The sequence below is a fragment of the Coturnix japonica genome, unplaced genomic scaffold (assembly GCF_054131305.1).
Source record: "Coturnix japonica strain WE unplaced genomic scaffold, WE-NBRP24 Scf046, whole genome shotgun sequence".
In the NCBI taxonomy this organism is placed as follows: Eukaryota; Metazoa; Chordata; class Aves; order Galliformes; family Phasianidae; genus Coturnix; species Coturnix japonica.
The window spans coordinates 809,490-827,965 of NW_028188949.1; the positions used below are offsets into that span (position 1 = coordinate 809,490).

General features: G+C 40.1%; 2 protein-coding genes and 1 long non-coding RNA gene across 3 annotated transcripts in view; all 3 read left to right on the top strand.

Annotated features, from left to right (window-relative positions):
- The first annotated feature begins 875 nt into the window (after positions 1–875).
- Positions 876–2,695, top strand: LOC146752326 (uncharacterized). The gene is made up of 3 exons (XM_085532031.1): positions 876–995; positions 1,398–1,559; positions 2,510–2,695. Exons 1-3 carry the CDS (start codon positions 882–884, stop codon positions 2,678–2,680), a joined length of 447 nt encoding a protein of 148 aa, XP_085388157.1. The 5' UTR covers positions 876–881; the 3' UTR covers positions 2,681–2,695.
- A 3,694-nt stretch (positions 2,696–6,389) lies between these two features.
- Positions 6,390–8,376, top strand: LOC146752327 (uncharacterized). Its single transcript, XR_014940668.1, has 3 exons — positions 6,390–6,505; positions 7,043–7,185; positions 8,200–8,376. It is a non-coding gene; the product is annotated as an uncharacterized LOC146752327 (long non-coding RNA).
- Positions 8,377–15,567: 7,191 nt separating this feature from the next.
- Positions 15,568–18,476, top strand: part of LOC146752328 (nuclear pore complex protein Nup153-like) — a 128,269-nt gene continuing 125,360 nt past the window's right edge. Inside the window, exon 1 of the mRNA XM_085532009.1 lies at positions 15,568–15,715. The gene's annotated coding sequence lies outside the window, so the exon portion shown is untranslated. The remainder of the gene's footprint in view (positions 15,716–18,476) is intronic.

Here is an 18,476-nt window from a genome sequence, read left to right on the forward strand (position 1 = left end):
TAAGGCTAGAAAATATTCTTTCTGAGAGTTCTGCCCTTGTACTGAATTTGAAAAAAGATTTGCAGAGGAAAGAAGAAGAGTATGCAGATCTAAAAGACAAACATTCTGATGCCGAGAAACAAATTCAGCAAGTACAAAGCGAGGTTTGTAGTCAACTGTGCTATTTTTTTCTGTAAGATTATGCTTGGCTTTCTGCTGTTAAAACTTCTCAAACTTTAACTATGAAGCTGGAAATTTCACACTAGTGTGGCTAGCAGCAAATCTTAGGTAAAGTTGCCATTGAAGCTCTAGAGGGGACCAGAAGTTAAAACATGGTTTCACATAGATAATGAACAGAGGAAAGTAAAGTTGGTTGGTAGTCTGGAATAAGGTTTGTGAAGAGAATAGCTAATCTGCCTCTGGAGGGGACTTGTTATTATCTCTACGTTACTGGTGACTTGCCATTGGTACCCGTGGTAACTCCAAAGCCTAAAACCTAAGTCTTGTGAAAAAACGCTGATAACTGGGAAGAAGAATGCTATTTACTTGAAGAGAAATAGACTAATTTCCAGAGGCTCTTTAATATAAGCATGTATATTTTTTTTCTTCAATTTCAGCTTCAGTGATGTTAATAGTTAAAATTTAATTATTAAACAAGAAGATATCTTAAAACCCATTTTGCAGGATCTTAGTCTGAAAGTTTATTGGGTGTGCTTGGGGTGGAAAATTGAAGCTTAAAAATGAATTCATGTCTTCCTTGGTAACCTTGCACTTGCTGTCGTTTTCCTACTCAGCACTTGTTTGTGAATTCCTCTTTATTTAACAAAGAAGTATTTGGCCAGGTTGGATTACAGAAGTCTTTTAATGAACCGTGAGCTGTGCTTACATTACAGGTGTCCACGATGCGTTCTGTGGAGGAATCCCTCAGGAACAAGATGGAAGAACTTGAAAGGATTAATAACCAGTTTAAGGATGAGCTGGATTATAAAGACTATACTATCCAACAACTTAAACAGGTATTTTTCTTGCTCTTAATTTTTATTAAATGAATGATGCAGGTTTTCCAAGCAACAGGAAAAAGGTCAAAAAAAAAAAAAAAAAAAATTGGAGCAAAATGAAAGTGGCCAACTGAAATTAGTGGTAGACCATGAAAGATATTCAAATAATTAGTCACTACAGAGCACTGGCAGATTGCTTTAAATACAATAATCTGCATAGTAAATACATATGTAATACATGCATGTAACCTGATCTTGTTGAGTGACATCACGATATGTTAATTGAAATGTCTTACCATAAACTCTTTTTATCAGCTTGAGTCCTTATTTATGCTATATGAAAAACTTATTAATTCTAGGCTGTCTTAACGATTCTGCTTGTTTCTACTGTGTATGCTTTTCTTTCAACATGAAATATAGGAGCTGGAGGAAAAGGACCATAATATTCAAAAGTGGCGTGAGGAGAGAGATCAGTTAGTAGAAGCTTTGGAAAAACAGCTCAAAACTTTGGCTTCTAATGTCATACAAAAAGAGACAGAAATAGCAGAACTGAGACAATCTGCCTTAAAGGATTCAAGCAAGGTCAGCTCTCCTTTCCTCCTACCTTATTAGCTACCCATAAATTCTGTAAGACTCCTGTACCTGCTCTTTGTATTCTGGGTGTGGTTCTGTTCTTGAACACTGTTGTATTGACATCATGTGCGACTAACCAAAAAAAGCACCAGCTTTTATTTTTGTTCTTCAGAAACAGAATTTCTGTTAATTACTAAAATTTCAATTTTTTCAGTAGTTCAGATAAGCAGATGTCAGTTTGATGCTTATGATCCTACAATCAGACTGGACATCTGTAGCTTTTTCTGATAATTCACAGCATTTCCAGATCCCAAGCTAGGCTCAATACTCAGACAGTAGTTCTGTCTCAGGTTTCTTACTTTCTTTGCTTTCTCTGAGGTAGTATCTACAATGGCATGGAAAGACAGAAGGGGACGTGGAGAGAGATTAAGGGAAGCATCAAAAAGCAGAGGGGGGATGATCTCTGGAAGTTGCATTTCTTATTTCAACATCCAGCTTTTAATCAGGATAGCCAATCTAAGCCATAGCATAGAATTTCAGAAGCTAAACAGAAGACTAAATGAGTTGTGCTCTTTTGAGAATGTTTGGATTCACTTTCTCTGAGAAGAAAGATGTTCTCATAGCAAAACTTCCCCTACAACTGCCGACTTTCTCACAGTACCGAGGATTTGGGAACAAATAAAAGCTCGGGTTATTATATCTTAAGGGAGATGAAGGCTGAAGCACATAAGTAAAATAGAAGAATCAAAATATATTGTATTACAACTTCCCAGGCAATTCTGTGACTACTGCACTTGTAACAGTGACCGTACAAATCCGTGAAATGTTACTGTTCCTGAATAGTTAAGTGTTCTAGCCTGCAATTCTAAAACTGATGCTACTAAGTAATTGCAATACTGCTTGTGTGTGTTAATTCCTTTTGCCAGTCCCACAACTCAGCAGTTTTTACTGTTTATTAGGATAATGCAACTGTGATAGAAGTGTTAAGAAAAGAACTGGCTGACAAAGATGACTTTATAAAGGAATTAAAACAACGCATTAACCACAGTAGCCCTCAGTGTTTGCCAGAAATACCTTTACTTGAAGAAAGACAAAGTAGAAGGAATGACTCTGTAAATGAAAAGGTATGATTATATTTATAGAAAGTCAGTACTTAACATCTTGTTAACCCCTTTTTGTTCTTCTGTTTTCCTAGGAGATACTGGAGCTAGAATCATTTTTCTTAGCATATAGTCCTTTAACTACATATTCAGTGATGAGTACTTGTTGGTTCTTTTTGTCTTCCACTCAAGCATGAGCTCTCATCTTCTCAAAAATATTTTATTTACTAGAACACCATCTCTCTGTGTACATTATGGAACTTTTCCATGCAGTTTTCCATGTATTCGTATGTGGATGCTGAAGATTAGGCAGAGGTTTAGCCTTTGGTGTTCTAACATAGCAGCTGTGAGCGTGCAGAGTATGGGGGGAATGGATGACAAAACGACCAGCGTTACAGATTTTGTCCCTAAATAATGTCTCGCTTTCTCTCTTTTGGAGGTAGAATACTGCCTGAAACTGTTAGTGAGACCCAGTAGTGTGTATCTGAAGATCACACAATGAATAGATGTTACTACCTTCCCACACTTGTGCTGTGTTTCAGCTTACGTGTTCATGTGGCGTCTGAGCTTGAGAACTGTAACTTTAGAAAACTCGAGATATTTTGGAGGTCTAATGCATAGCCTAATCTTTACTCCTTTTAAATATTTACAGCCTAGGAAACAACAAAGCAAAACTAAAACTGGAGAAAGTATTCCATTAAGATGCAAAGCTGAAGACAATTATTTGTCACGTCCATGTACTAGGAGCCTCACTTCATTAAATGAATCTGAGGTTAGTATGAAACTTCAGATCTGAAAATGTTGTGATTGTATTGCTTTTGATAAGGAATGAGTAGGAAAAGATCTCATGTTCTCTAAACAATTCCCAAGTTTCAATTTATTTATCCCTTTCAAGGTGATCAGATCACCTGTTTTTATAGCCTTTGATAGGAATAAAAGCTGTTGAAACAATTGTGTGATGAATTTTTGTCAGGTGCTGTTGAAAACTCTCCTCATGTTAATGCTTATGAAGTGGCTCAAGATTAGATAAGTTACTTGGAAAAAATTCATGGAGCCACTGAAACGGGCACAGCAAATTGAACTTATTTTCTTCCTCTGCAGGATTTCTGGATATTGTTTTGTTAGCAGTTGATGTTAATCATTCCTATATAAGTTTTTAATTGCTAACTTTCATAAAATAGCAGTTACATATATTTTAAAAACAAAGTATTTATTAACCAACTTAATTCTTGGAAATACAGTGGGTGGTGATACTCCATTCAGATTCTTAGCAGAGCCTGATAAAGTGGCTCTGACTACTTTTTGTCTTTCTACAGTCTTTGGTAACTTTTCGAGAGGAAGAAGACTCCCCTCAGGGGGTCAGAACAGTGTAAGTAGTAAAAGCTGCTAGTCTGTGTTTGGGACACTGGAGTTTGCTAGTTACTAGCAGCAGTAGAAGCAGCCATCTACCATTTTCTGATGTCCCCAGCAGCCTGTCTTCCATGTGTTCAACCAGCATCTGAACTCATTTTTGATATGCTAGCTGAATTCCTGCCATAGAGAAGGAGGAGTCCAGGTGATCTCAGTTCTGACTTTGTTGTTCCTGTTGAAAAAAACAGGATTGGGTGGATTGTGGACAGTAAGTGCTGCTGGGGAAATGCATACTGACATTTCCCTGTCACTTAGCTGTGCATTTGCTGCCATTTGACCATGAGCAGGAACATGATAGCCTTCAGCTTAAGTACGGTGTCATTGCTTGAATGTCTGTATTCTCTCCAGGGAAAAGATAGCAATGGAGTTCTTTAATGACTTGTACTGGGCTTGCACCTTGCCAGCTGGACCTTACTTATGTAAATAACATCTCTAGTGTAGAAGAGGAAGGGCAAATTCCCTAAGATTAAGCTGGAAGTTAATCGAACACTTGAATCAAATGCTCCTGTTCCTGCCCAGTTCTGACACAGCAGAGTTGAGATGAAGAAAATCGTGTCAGTTCTACCACCATTCTCTATTTAAAAAAAGTGTAGTTGTCTGTGCCCTTGAGAAAAAATGACTTGTAAAGTATCAGGCTCAGTTTAACATGGAGAACTCTTTTTGGGATCATAGATTGGAAATAATTTTAAATGTAACAAGTTCTAGGAAAGAAGGGTAAAACTCTGCTGTAACTGAAATAGACTCCTTCTGTTACAAGTGTTCTTACAGCAGGAAAATTGAATGCTTACATATCCTTTTCCAGATGCTTTATAGCTTTTTAATCTCATGGCTACCTTAACACTTGCACTTAAAATTCTTCTGTGCTATCAGGAGCATTTGGAAACTGTCCTCGACTCTTCTGGAGTGTCCGCAGAATATGGCAAAACTAGTCGGTTCCCAAAACCGGAGCTGGAAATCCCACTGACACCTCTGCAACCTGATAAGATGGAGATAAAGCAGCACGGCAGCATGATACCTTTAGGAGTGAAAATGCCTAAGGCAAAAAAGAAAAGAAGTGATGACATGGATGAGGTATGACCTAGACCCAACAGAAAACAAAATATCTGATGCCTTTTTACCATTCTCATTTAAGCATTAAAAAAATGCTATTTCTACCTCAGTAAAGTAGTTGAAGAATTTAATCAATGAACTGCTTTAATGAACAAAACTAATAGCCAAGCTCAGTGATAATGGTTTAAGAGAAGGGAATTTCTCTTAACTCCATTGTGTATTTTCTTTGAAACCTGTAGACATAAATCAGCTTTTTAGACATCATGAGATGTCTAATACTGATATCTTAATGTCCTGTTTTTATAATTGAATGCTTATTTATTATTTGATTTACAGTGGAATAGTTACCACTAGCAGATACTTCCCTACTATTAGCAAAAGTGTTTAAAGTGTTCACTTTTGTGACATCAATTGTTCTTTCCAAAAGAATCATGGCTGAAACTTGTCTTATTTTCCCAGGATTTTGTGAAAAGTGAGAACACGAAAAATACAAAATCTGTCATGGCTTTTAATTCACCCTCTGCAAGTGACGAGAAAATGGTTGTTTTTTTTTCTAGTTTTGAAGCTAGCTTGGGACTTCCTGTAATTGTGTGGTCACACGAAAGAAGCAGTGTCTTATCCTTATGTGTATACCTGAATGGGAATCTTACATGCTTATGAGCTCTTCCTATTAAATTCCATAAGCTAACCAAAGGGCAAGTCAGTCTGTCCCCAGAGCGTGTAATGGCTGTACTATGTAATGATTTGGAGGGAAGGATATTGCACACTGAATAGTTGGGAAGAGAAGCTTTAGTGTATTATCGTGTGCTTTTGTAAGTGAAGCCCTTGTATTAAACTAAGGTTCATATCATTAATATGCATGGCAGTTATTAAAAACAGATGTTCACATGTGATAGCAGTATCCTTGGCATGGTCAGAGTATGAGTAGTAGATTTTTCCCATCTGTTGTCTTCTGTTTTGTATGTTTGTTTATTTTATGTAATTAGAACAGCTTATGTAAGAAACAACTCCACAGCTTGGGAGCTACTTTTAAAGAAACTACTGCCTTATTAAGAAACTGTAAGAAACCTATGCCTTGAAATAGCTGAGATTTTGACAACTCCCTAAAGGGTATAAAATTGTCTACATTACTTGCCGTTGTGGTATCATCAGCATAATGAACAGAGGTGTCAGTAGTAAAGCTCAAAATGTCAACTTAAAATAACGTTGAACTAAAATGAAGTTTAAACAATGCTCTTGTTTCACATGTTCACATCTCTGTTGAACAGAAATCCGGAAAAGACTACTTCCTGAGAAAGCGAGTACATGCTTCAAGACTGACTAAAAAGAAGGATGAAACACTGCAAAAAGTTGGAGATTTTATTCAAAGCTCTCCTTCTATTATACACTCTAAAGGTTGGTGTAGAATAAGTTTTATTCCATGTTTTCTAGACATTGTAGAATGGCTTGTTTCTGCTGTAGGCTATTAATGTATGTGTTCTGAGACTTGTCTGCCATGTTAAGTTGTCCTTTGATTTATGAAGTAAATGCATTTATTCGTCTCTTCAGAGATTCATTATTACATTTGTGAAAACCTACAAGTATACAGAGAAAGTTGGTTCTGTCTTGTGCTTCTGTCAGCACGAAAGTTAGGCCTGTTGTTTAACTCCTGCTGAAGTTTCTGACTTCCAGCGACTTCTGAGCCATGATTGTCTTTCATACTCCATTTTAATGCGTGCTTTAAGCTGCCGTACCTGAAGCTATAAACTGTTTCAGCTATAGAAGCAATAAAGAACCTCGATGAACAAATACAATTTCTGAGTATTTTCACTTAAATTTTACGTGTCATTTATAAACCAAGTTTGTTACGAAGCTTTTTTTGCATTCAGTGATTTAAAGACTCACAAAACCAGTAAGTCGATTGGTTTATGTATCAAAACAAATTTCTTCTAGCCAAGAAGCTGATGTCAGCAGTAAGTTCTCCTAAATCAAACGAACCTGAAAGTCTCGAAGAAGGAGAGACCAAGCCAAAACGATGTAAAAGGAAGCTGTATTCAACTGTCGTTTCTGGCCCTCTAGATATACCTGCTTCTTCGGTAAGCGATTATACTGTAGTCTTGGCTTAAAATAAACTACTAAGGAGTCCAAACAGACTGGAGGTTTCATCTATTTGCAGGAGGAGGTTGAAAGTACTGAGGTATTTCTTTATTCTACCAAGTCATTCTTGTTGGTCTTCCTGCTGTTCTGTTTTATTTTGTCCTCAAAGATCTCTGTGTTTGGCTGGCTTACAGTTTACTAAGTAGGTGATGTAGCAATCACGGAGATGTCTTCTAATTTGGAATCATAGATAATTTCAGTGTGTTGGAGTGGGATTATTCTACTACACGCTTTTCTACAGCACAACTTAGACAGCTTTTTAGGTATGCTTAAACTATGATCTCCTGTCTAAGCCAACTTGCAAAGGATCTGATGTGCCAGTTTCATGACTCTGTCGGCAGCTATTGTGCTAAGAACATTCTTGCTCTGTTGGAACTGCATCTTTTAATTATATTAGAGTCCTTTTTCTGTTCAGCAAAGTGATCATTTGCCCATACTGTAATATCCCTCTGAATTCTTTGATGATTTGACGAATGATAGGGGCAGAAACCAAAATGTTATATTTTTTTTGTTAGAGGATGAAGAAGATGAGACAATTTCTTTTCTCACTGTAGTTCTGAGAACATGGAACTGAACCAAGAACTGAAATTCTGGGCAAGTCATAGCTACAGGGATTGAGGCTAAAAATGTTTTCTGAACGCTTCATGTTTCACAAAACAAGTATTATAATACTCTTTTGAAAACAAGTATTTCAAAATGAAAGCTGCCTTCAGGCTTTCCTCAGATGTGTGTGCTTTTTTAAGATAAACAGGATTTTGTACATTCTCCATATTTGTTCCTTGTGATTAAGCTGCATTAAAATGATCTCGGTATCCCATAGTTTTCTGAATAAAATATAATAAGCAAATGCCATTCTGAAATCCATTTAGGGGAAGAAATATGTTTGCGTGGGTCAAGAAGAGCTTGTCAGTCTTGTGTGAAAAGATGAGTAACTTTTGAAATGTTTTCTTCAGGAATCTGAGGAACAAAAGAAGGAAAGTGATCATCTGATCATCAAGCGACGGCTGAGATCAAGAACAGCTAAAAAACCTTGAAGAAGCATGTTTGTTCCCCTTTCTCAGGACATACTTTTATCGTATTATTAAAACTGGTTGTTAATAAACAGTAACAGTTACTCCGTTGTGTTCTTAAATTTGTATATAGGTGTACAGTGTCTCTCTGACAGTTTCAAACTGACTCCATTGAGGCTGAAATAAATACAAGCTTTCTTAAACTGGGTTTGGATTTTATTGTGGTTAAGGGTTTATTTATTTTTGTCTTGCCTCCCCTGTATAGGAACAGTATCTCTAGGACTGATTGCTATTTACCCATTGTGCAGTAATAACTGTACTTGTTCAGGATGGCCTGGCTTGCTTTTTTCATGTGACTGGTGTACTTAGCAGAACTCTGGCAGAGAGAAGAGCATGAATACACATTAATATTTATGTATACTTAATTTTTGGGCCTTTTTAAAGAATTTTCTTTGGAGAGAAGATGGTGCCAATTCCTCAGTGTGGAAGAAAGGTGCTTTCCCTCACTTGTGCAAATTCAGCTTTAAATTAATAAACTTAGAAAAATAAACCCAATACATTTGGGGGGAATTCTAATATCCCAAATCCTGTTCTCCCCCTCAGTGAGCTTCGAACCTTTAGATGCTGTTGGATGAATTAGCTGAAAGGTTCTCAGCTGGCAGTATGTCCTTGTGTTGTCTCCAAGTCCAATAGTTCCTATAGATTCAATTGCTCAGGAGGTAAAAACATGGATGAAAGCCGACTTGGGTGAATATTTGAGAGTTTGATGGGAGTGAATTGCCTTAAAAGCAGCTGGTGATAGAACAATATACTGATTGTATTTAAAAAAACCCACAGTCGTACTATTTGTTGCTGTGCCGATAAGCTTTCTCCTTGCTTGTAGGCTTGTGAGATCCAGGTTTGCAGAAAACAATCTGTGAAAAATCATGGGAATCATGTGGTTTTATGCTCAGCAATCTCATTAAAAACTTGAACTGACTTTTAGAAGCTTTTCTCCATGGTGTTATCTGGACAAATCTGCATGTGGATGTCAACATGGAGGCTTTTATTGACCTGGAGTAGAAAACAGCATTCGTACCTACCAGGTGAGATGGGCAGCTACTGCACAGGTACACAGAAGAAACTGATGGAAGCATAAGTACTTGAAATCACCCTCCTTCCTATTTATTGACCTATGTATGTGAATGCCGTGCATGAATGCCTCATAGCCAGATGTCAAAATGGAACAATGCTGCCTGAAGTGGTTGGTGACAATATGGAAGACGGTTCTGATTAGCTGCAGTTTGCAAATTACTTGCAAATATTTCATATCCAGAAGACTGCAATTTATCAGCCATGCGATATTGGAGGCAAAGTCATTGCAGGGGATGGGAGTGATCTACTTGTTCCAGAAGCTGTTAATAGAGCTCTCGTTGCTACTGGGTACATCATGATATACACTTAATTACACTACTTTTCAAATGGTATTTTTATTATGAGAACAGCCTCATTGCTGCCTGTTGCTGCATGGGAAAAGTAGTTGCACACTTGGTATAATTATATGTGGTTCTCTGCTGCAAAACTGACCTGTTACAAAATGTCACATGTGGTGTTTGGTGAGTCTCAGGCTTGCCTAATTTCTGTGCATTTTTGTAAGGCACAGCAAGTGCAGAAAACAGGTTGCTTTGTTTAGGGAAAAGAAAAACCAACCACAAATGTTTAGCTGACTTGCGGAATCAAACTCCATAATCCAGAGATGGGTTGTAAAGCAGGTATGTTTATTCCAGCGTTGCGCAGCGCCGGGTGCAAGGGGGATAGCTCCTCCAAACCTGCACACCGACTTGTAAAGCCGTGATACAGAAAGCAGGCAGAAGAAACATCCTTCAAATCCAGAAGGTAAACTCCACCTATTCATTCCTTAACTGGGTTAATAAAGTGCATGGATTTGCCACCACTGAGTGTATGCATTCAACAATTCTATTACTTGCCTTCAAGTGTTGTACCAAACTACAGCACTTGCTATCAAAAATTTTTGCAAAATTGGAGTCCAAACTCCAGAAAGTCTTCTATCCTTCTACAGTTATGTATCCTTATAGGGTACCACTTTACCCTGACTGGGCAATCTCTTGCTTTTAACTTCTATTCAGGGCTTCATGTTTGGCCCTGATGCCCACACCCCTAAGTGCATCATGTTTGATATTGCTGTGACTCCTGGGGTACAACATTGTTTTTCCCCATTTGTGCTAATGTCAGACTTACAGTTTTTAAACAGTCAATATTGTTGGACCCTTAGCTCCAGTTTTATTAAATTTCTTGCCAGAGCAACCTGGCAGGTACAAGAATTTCTGTATTCCTACTTAGTTTATATTTAATTAATCCAAAAAAAACGTAAACCTTTTCTTGTTGGGCAGTAGCTTCTATTACTGTTACAAAACCATCTATGAGTAGTAAGAAGCACCCATATCCACCAGAAAATAAATCTCTTTATCCTGCTTCCCTAGATGCAATTTCCCGTTGCAGTTTGCACACTGCTTTCCTTTCAGTGGGGCGGAGCCCTCCCTGGGCACTTCAAGCCCCCACTCCCCCAACCTCTCCCTGAGGGGATCTCTGGGTCCTACGGCCCTATTCTGGCACCACAACAGTAACAGCTGTTATTATCACCAATTCCCTTACTATCTGTTTGTCAAGCAGTTTTGTTTTGTTTTCATATCGTTCACCTCTTTTCAGTCCTGACATCCCTGTTATACCTTGCCAGTCCTTACTCCTCCAGCCTCTGTCTGTCCCAAACTTTCTCACTTTCCAAACTCTCATCATTACATAAACTACTAACATCCTATTTCAGTTTCACCTCCTTCTCTCCAGGTGTCCAGTGCTAACACTGGGATTTCAGGTTTCCTACATCTCTGCACATGAAGGCTATTCTCACTTCCATTGCCCCCTCCTCCCCACCTCCCCCCTTTGCTGCTTACAGCAACAGTCTCCGTACCCGGCTCTGTCTCACTCCAAGAGTTCTTGCAAGGGGGGGGGGAAACAATACAGGAGGTTGCTCTCATACCAGCACACATAAACTCACTTTCTCTTTAACTCTTTTTCCTTTGTACACGATTTCACTATTTGTACCTTCAGTTACACTTTGACACACCCTCAATTATACTTCTGTATACCAATAGCAATTACACTTTCTTATACCATCAAAGCAGTTTGTCCCATTCCCTTCAAAACCCACGTATCAAACAGTACAATTTTTCAGTTTCCACAAACTAAAATTCCACAATCTTCCACAAACTAAACAATTACCCTTCAGGTATTGAAAGGCTGCAATGAGGTCACCCCGCAACCTTCTCTTCTCCAGGCTGAACAAACCCAACTCCCTCAGCCTGTCCTCATAGGGAAGGTGCTCCAGCCCCCTGATCATCTTCCTGTCCCTCCTCTGGACCCTTTCCAAAATCTCCATATCTTTTTTGTACTGAGGGCTCCACACCTGGACACAGTACAACAGATGGAGCCTCACAAGAGCAGAGTAGAGAGGGACAATCACCTCCCTATCACTGCTGACCACCCCTCTCCTGATGGAGCCCAGGATCCCATTTGCTTTCCAGGCTGCCAGAGCGCACTGCTGGCTCATGTTGAGTCTCTCGTCCATCAGGACCCCCAGGTCCTTCTCTGCCGAGCTGCTCTCAAGGACCACTCCTCCCAGCCTGTACAGGTGCCTGGGGTTCTTCTGGCCCATGTGCAAAACCTTGCACTTTGCCGTGTTGAACCTCATTAGGTTCACCTGAGCCAGCTTTCCAGCCTGTCGAGGTCCCTCTGAATGGCATCCATTCCCTCCACCGTATCGACTGCACCACTCAGCTTGGTGTCATCAACAAACTTGCTGAGGGTGCACTCCATTCCCTCATCTATGTCATTAATAAAGATGTTAAAGAGCACCAGTCCCAAGACAGACCCTTGGGGGACACCGCTCGTTACCGGCCTCTACCTGGACATAGAGCCATTGACCACCACCCTCTGTCTGCGGCCTTTCAACCAATTGCTTATCCATCGAGTTGTCCACCCATCAAATCCACTTCCCTCCAATTTGGAGATGAGGATGTGATGGGGGACCATGTCAAAGGCCTTGCTCAGGTCCAGGTAAATGACATCGGTTGCGTTCCCTTCGTCCACCAACGCCGTCACTCCATCATAGAAGGCCACAAGATTAGTTAAGCATGACCTTCCCCTCGTGAAGCCATGCTGGCTGTCTAGGATCACGTGCTTGTTCTTTATGTGATCGAGCATGTTGTCCAGGAGGATCTGTTCCATCATCTTCCCAGGCACAGAGGTGAGACTCACCGGCCTGTAGTTACCCGGGTCCTCCCTGCTCCCCTTCTTGTAAATGGGAGTGACGTGACCCTTCCTCCAATCATCCGGGACCTCACCTGACAGCCACGACTTCTCAAATATGATGGAGAGCGGCTCAGCAACCACCTCAGCCAGCTCCTTCAGGACCCTGGGATGCACGCCATCTGGCCCCATAGACTTATACTCATTCAGTCTAAGGAGGCACTCTCGGACTTGCTCTACCCTTACAGTGGGGAGGGATTTACCTCCTTGGTCCCCACATTGAGGTTTGGGGGTGCAGGGCTTAGGGACGTGAAAAAGACTAGAATCCTGGCCACCAGTGAAGACCGAGGTGAAGAACTCATTCAGCACTTCAGCTTTCTCTTCATCTGTTGAAGCCATTTCTCCTTTTAAATTTACCAGAGTAGGTACGCCTGTTTTGGCCTGTCTCTTCTGGCCAATGTACCCGTAGAAGGTTTTCTTATTGTTTTTCATGTCCCTTGCCAAGTTCAGTTCTGCCTGCGCCTTGGCTTCCCTGATCCCACGTCTGCAAGTCCGGACGGCATCCCTGTATTCTTCCCGGGTGACACAGCCTTGTTTCCAGAGCTTGTACACTCCTTTCTTCACCCTCAGTTCTCTCAGCAGGTCCTTGCTGAGCCATGCCGGTTTTCTACCTCTCCTGCCCACTTTCTTAATCAGGGGAATGGAGACCTCTTGTGCTGCCAGGAGGGCATCCTTGAAGAGCAGCCAGCTCTCCTCAACGTCCTTATCTTTGAGGGCAGCGCGCCAGGGGATCTTGGCCAGCATTCCATTGAGTATCTTGAAGTCTGCTCTTCTAAAGTTGAGCATCCTGGTCCTGCTCTTTGCCAGGCCCACATCGCTTGAGATCACAAACTCAACCAGGGCATGATCGCTGGAGCCCAGGCAGCCTCCAACCTTGACGCCTTTGATGATCTCCTCAGCGTTGGTGAGCAGCAGGTCCAGCAACGCTTGACCTCTGGTCGGTCTATCCAATACCTGAACCAGAAAGCTATCATCAATGGATTCCAAGAGCCTTCTGGAGCTCTTGCAGCTCGCCGTGTGGTTTTCCCAACAGATGTCCGGATGGTTGAAATCTCCCACCAGGACAAGAGCCTGTGAGCCAGACGCCTCACGCATCTGGAGCAAGAAAGCCTCGTCAACAGCCTCCCCTTGATCAGGTGGCCTGTAGTATACCCCTAATACCTTGATCAGGTGGCCTGTAGTATACCCCTAATACCAGCTGTCCTTTATTAGTCCCATCTCTAATCCTAACCCACAGGCTCTCAACCTGTTCTTGACTGTTTCTCATGGGGAGCTCCTCACAGTTTATCCAATCTCTGACATAAAGAGCAACTCCCCCACCCTTCCTACCTCGCCTATCTCTCCTAAAGAGTCTATAGCCATCGATGGTAGTATCCCAATTGTGGGAGTCATCCCACCATGTTTCTGTGATAGCAACAATGTCATAATTTTCAGAGTGCATCACAGTTTCCAGTTCCTCCTGCTTGTTACTCAGGCTCCGTGCATTAGTATAAAGGCACTTCAGCCGGGCTGTCCGTCTCACCACCTTCATAAGCGATCCAGGATCCGCTAGAACAGCGGCATCCCCAGCATCCCCCTGCCCTACTCCCTCCTTTTGCACTCTGCAATCATTGCCCACGGAGTTTGGTACAATCCCTTGAATGCACCGTTCAACCCCGGTAGCCCTTATTTTGCCCCCTTCCCCCTTCGTTCCTAGTTCTTCAGCTAAATCATGGGATGCTGCTTCCTTCTGCAAGCTCATCACTTTAAATTTTGATCATTCGAGTTAGTATTATTTCAAGGACTGTTCATTAATTAGGATTTGGATTGCCAAATGTGACATTGTGCCTTGTGTAATCATGTATCAACATATCAATGACTGTGCTGTTCAGCAAACTCTAATAGCCATTTTGGGCAGATAAAAATTACAATAGAAATTAAAAGCAGATTTAAGTAGTTTTATGCTTATGCTTTATGCTTATGGCTGCATATATCTAAATTTTCCAAGTGTTTCATTTGATTATTCTGGACTCATCAATTATTATTGAAAGATTTTTTCCCCCCTTTTCTATGCTTCTCATGACTTTTTTTTTTTTTTTTTTAAGTATCACAATTTGTTCCTCTCTCTGTGTGATGAAGAGACCTCCTCCTAGTTTTCTTCACAAAAGTTTGGCTTGCTCTCCACTTGAATCCTAGGAATGAATTTCATTTGTAGCCTGAAGATCCATAATCATTCTTTGTCTACATAGCTCACACCCTGTCAGAGGCTGCTGTTTCTTACAAACTGCTGAATACCTGCAGTGTTTTGCCTTCTTTCTGTTTGTAATGATTGTGTAACAGCTTCCACCATTCCCTAAGTGCTATTACTGTAGTCTGTTCTCAGTTTGCTGTGCTCAGTCTTGCACTTCAACAAGCCTTTGATATTTCCAGTTGTCCCATGTGAAGTCTCCAACAGGCCTGATTTTACCTACCAAATACCCATTTTCCTTGGCTTTGTGAGTTACCACTCATCTGACAGTCTCTTAGATGGAACTCTATCCCTGTTCCTTAGTGAGGTTGGTGCACCTGGCTGGATTGCCAAAGAAGTTTAAAATGAAACTATTATTTGGAGACATTTCTCCCGCTGTGCCATAAACTGAGGTTTCCCGTGAGCCCATGAGAGATTATTAACAACAGGCAGTCATGGAAAAGTCTGTTTCGTAGGACACAAATAAGTTCTATGAAATATAGTCCAGTACATTATTATTACTGTGGAGCAAAGGAATCAGGTTTTATTTGTATGATCTGGAAGCTTTGGTTTTTGGCTGGATAGAATGACTGGAAGATACTGGGAGAAGCTAAATACCAGTAATAAACACTCTTCTTTAGTGCTTCGAGCTTGTATTATATTTTTCTGTATGTTTGTCTGCTTGATATGATTGTCATAACTCAAATCCATTTGTTCTTAGGTGTTTAGGAACTGCTGTGAGCAGCTACAAGTATCATCCATTTATTTGCTCTCCTACAGGAAGATGTGTAAGAATACGAAGTTGCCTGAAAGAGACCTTTCCTGAAGTACTGATTTTGGTTCTCACTCTACAATGTGACAAAGCCACCTTCCTAAGACCTTCATCTACAGGTAATATAACATCAGCTGAGTCCATGGTGCTGCTGTTAGATGCAGCCAAATTGAAAATGTATCATAACTAACAATGCACATTGTACATCAGCATACTGAATACATGCATATGACACAGTCTGTAGCTTGGGATCTCTGGATTCCACAGGTTGGAGTATTGGGCACCATCACAGGTTGTTTACTCACCTGTATGTAATGTATGCTCACTATTTAGCAAATATGATAAATCTGGTATCAAGTTCAATGATATGGTTGGTTGAGGGAATCAGGCTCAAAGAAGAAGAAATGGCATCAAAACCAACTGTATTCTGAAGTGCTTTTGGGGTCCTACAGTTGATAGTTTCTGAAGTGCCCAAGCAGCAGGTTGTTTTTGTTTACTTTAAAGCTTGTTGCCTTCTGATTATTTTCTTTCTCTGGTCACTTTTTCTTAAAGGGAAATAATCTGAGTACCAGGTTTACCCACTGTATTTGTTTGTGCGTAGCTTCTTTGCCTTGTTCATGTTTTTGCTTGAGGGGAATGTTGTCTTTGGACTGACTAGGTACTTAGATATTTCTCCTATGTTAGACAAAATATTGTATCCTTTACAGGGTGGGGAGTGCTACCATTTAAGACGATGGAATCAGTCTGTTCCAAAACTGTTTTATATGCATTAGGATCAAGTTAAAGAAGTTTTTTTTTCTGTTGCTATGACCAAACTGTTTCGGTAGCTTTGGACCATTTGCATCCTCATCTTTGTATATTGTCATTCTGAAGTCAGTGTTTCTACTGCAACACTGGAGCTTTTACAGATTTTGTATTGAGAAACTCTTCCTCAGTCTGGGAACGTATTTCTTGTACAGTCCAAATTATATTCACAAATAACTTGCCTTTGTGCGAGCCCCTACCACCTCCGTGCCTCAGCATGCACCGTACTTTTACAGGATGAATACATTAAAATGCTTAGGCATTCACGGCTGACATTTGTTCTGTTTAATTGAAATAATTTCATCACCTTCTAAACTAAGCTTTTATGACACATCAAAACTCTGGAACATTCTCTTTTCAATTATTTATAAGCCTTACAATATATTTCTAAATTTCTAGTTTAGTTGTCTCAAATCATGTTTTTATGTTTTCTCATAACAGCCTGCTCTTCATCTTAAGAATGCTGTCTAACCTCTAGCTTTCTAGAAAATGTGTCTCCTATGAGCTGTAGGATGAACACACAACACAATCCACTCCATTAAAATGCACACACCATAACAATGCTAAGCTTTTGATGCAGGAGTGCTTTCAAGAAACCCGTGTTTCTTTGTGCTATAACATGTCCATTGCTGAAAGTGGTCTAGTACCTAGAGCTGCCTAAATGAAGATTGTGTTGTAGCTCGACTATATTACAATGACAGTAAATGAAGGACATATTTTGTATTCACTTACCGTGTTTTTTTTTCCAATTTACTGAAATCATGGAAGTATTTATGGTTAGGTTACCTTAACTGAATGGTATATAAGCCCACTATATGGTGGTACATCTATTCTAAGAGTCTGTAATTGAATAAAGTAGGAAAACAGGGTAAGAGTTTATTGACAGAAGAGTGGTTCTGTGTTCACAGACTTCTGCACCATCTTGTCTTATTAACTGAAATGTTGTTTCCCTAGCATATAGCTGTTCTATGGTTGTCTTAATCATTTTGCTCTGTAGCCTCTAACAGCACCCTCAATGTGCTATTAGCAGCAGGGTCGTTCTGTAAATGAATAAGACAAAATATCTGTTTTTTTTTCCTTTTTCCGGTGAAATTTCTCTGCCTACACAAGTTCTGTGTCCCTGGGAGCTGCAAGGAGTCAATCTTTGGTTCAGGTTGGGAGGAGTTTTATTTCTTTTTTTTTCTTCCTCCTTTTTAAATGTAGTTCAGCCAGCCACTTGGAAGGTGAAGATAAGATAGCACTGAGGTTGTCTGCAGACTCAAGTCACGAGGACTTGTAGGCTTCTCTCTCTGCTCACCATATAGTGTTGCAGCGAGCACTTCTTGGGATCCATGATGAAGGTGTATATTTGATTCTAGTTTCAGTGCTTTTCTCTTGGTTTCTGAAGCTGTGTTCTTGCTAAGCAGGAAGGTGTTTTTGTAGTGTTAGAATTAGCAATCAGTGTTGGAACTAATACCTTTGCTGTGAGCTGGGCAAGAGCGCTTCAGAAATAGCGCGTGGTTGTCATTAAATGCAGTGAAATGCGGCAGTGTCTTCTAAAAAAATTAACTTCCAGGATTTCCTGTGGAGCTGACTATTTTCTTGATCTTCATGTAAGTGCTCAGAATTAGTGCTCATAAAAAGATTTTAGTACTAATCCTCCTGTAGGTTCCTTTGAAATACAGTGTTAACTTTTTTTTTCTTTACTCCTGTAAAAGTTCTTAATGTGCCTCCTACGCTTCTTTCAGTGAACACACAGCCTCTGATTTATTAATGCACAACGTGTCCCAGAAATCAGTTTAACTGATTCCCATCCATCATTCAGTACCATTTCTTCTATTATGTTGCAGAGCGGGTGTCTTTGAAGCCCTATTTTGTATACACTGGGTGATAGTTCCGTCTAACTTTTCTGAAAAAGAGATAGAACTCACCAGTTTTATTATTTATGATTGAAGGGTGCATTAGTAAGAGCAGAGCCAGAAACCTACTTTCCATAAAAATGTTGAATACTGTTTTTCAGAAGCTGCCTTTCATTTACGCTTCTTAAGTTTTAGGAAATAAATTTAATGATCAAGAAAGGACTGACAACACCAGTTC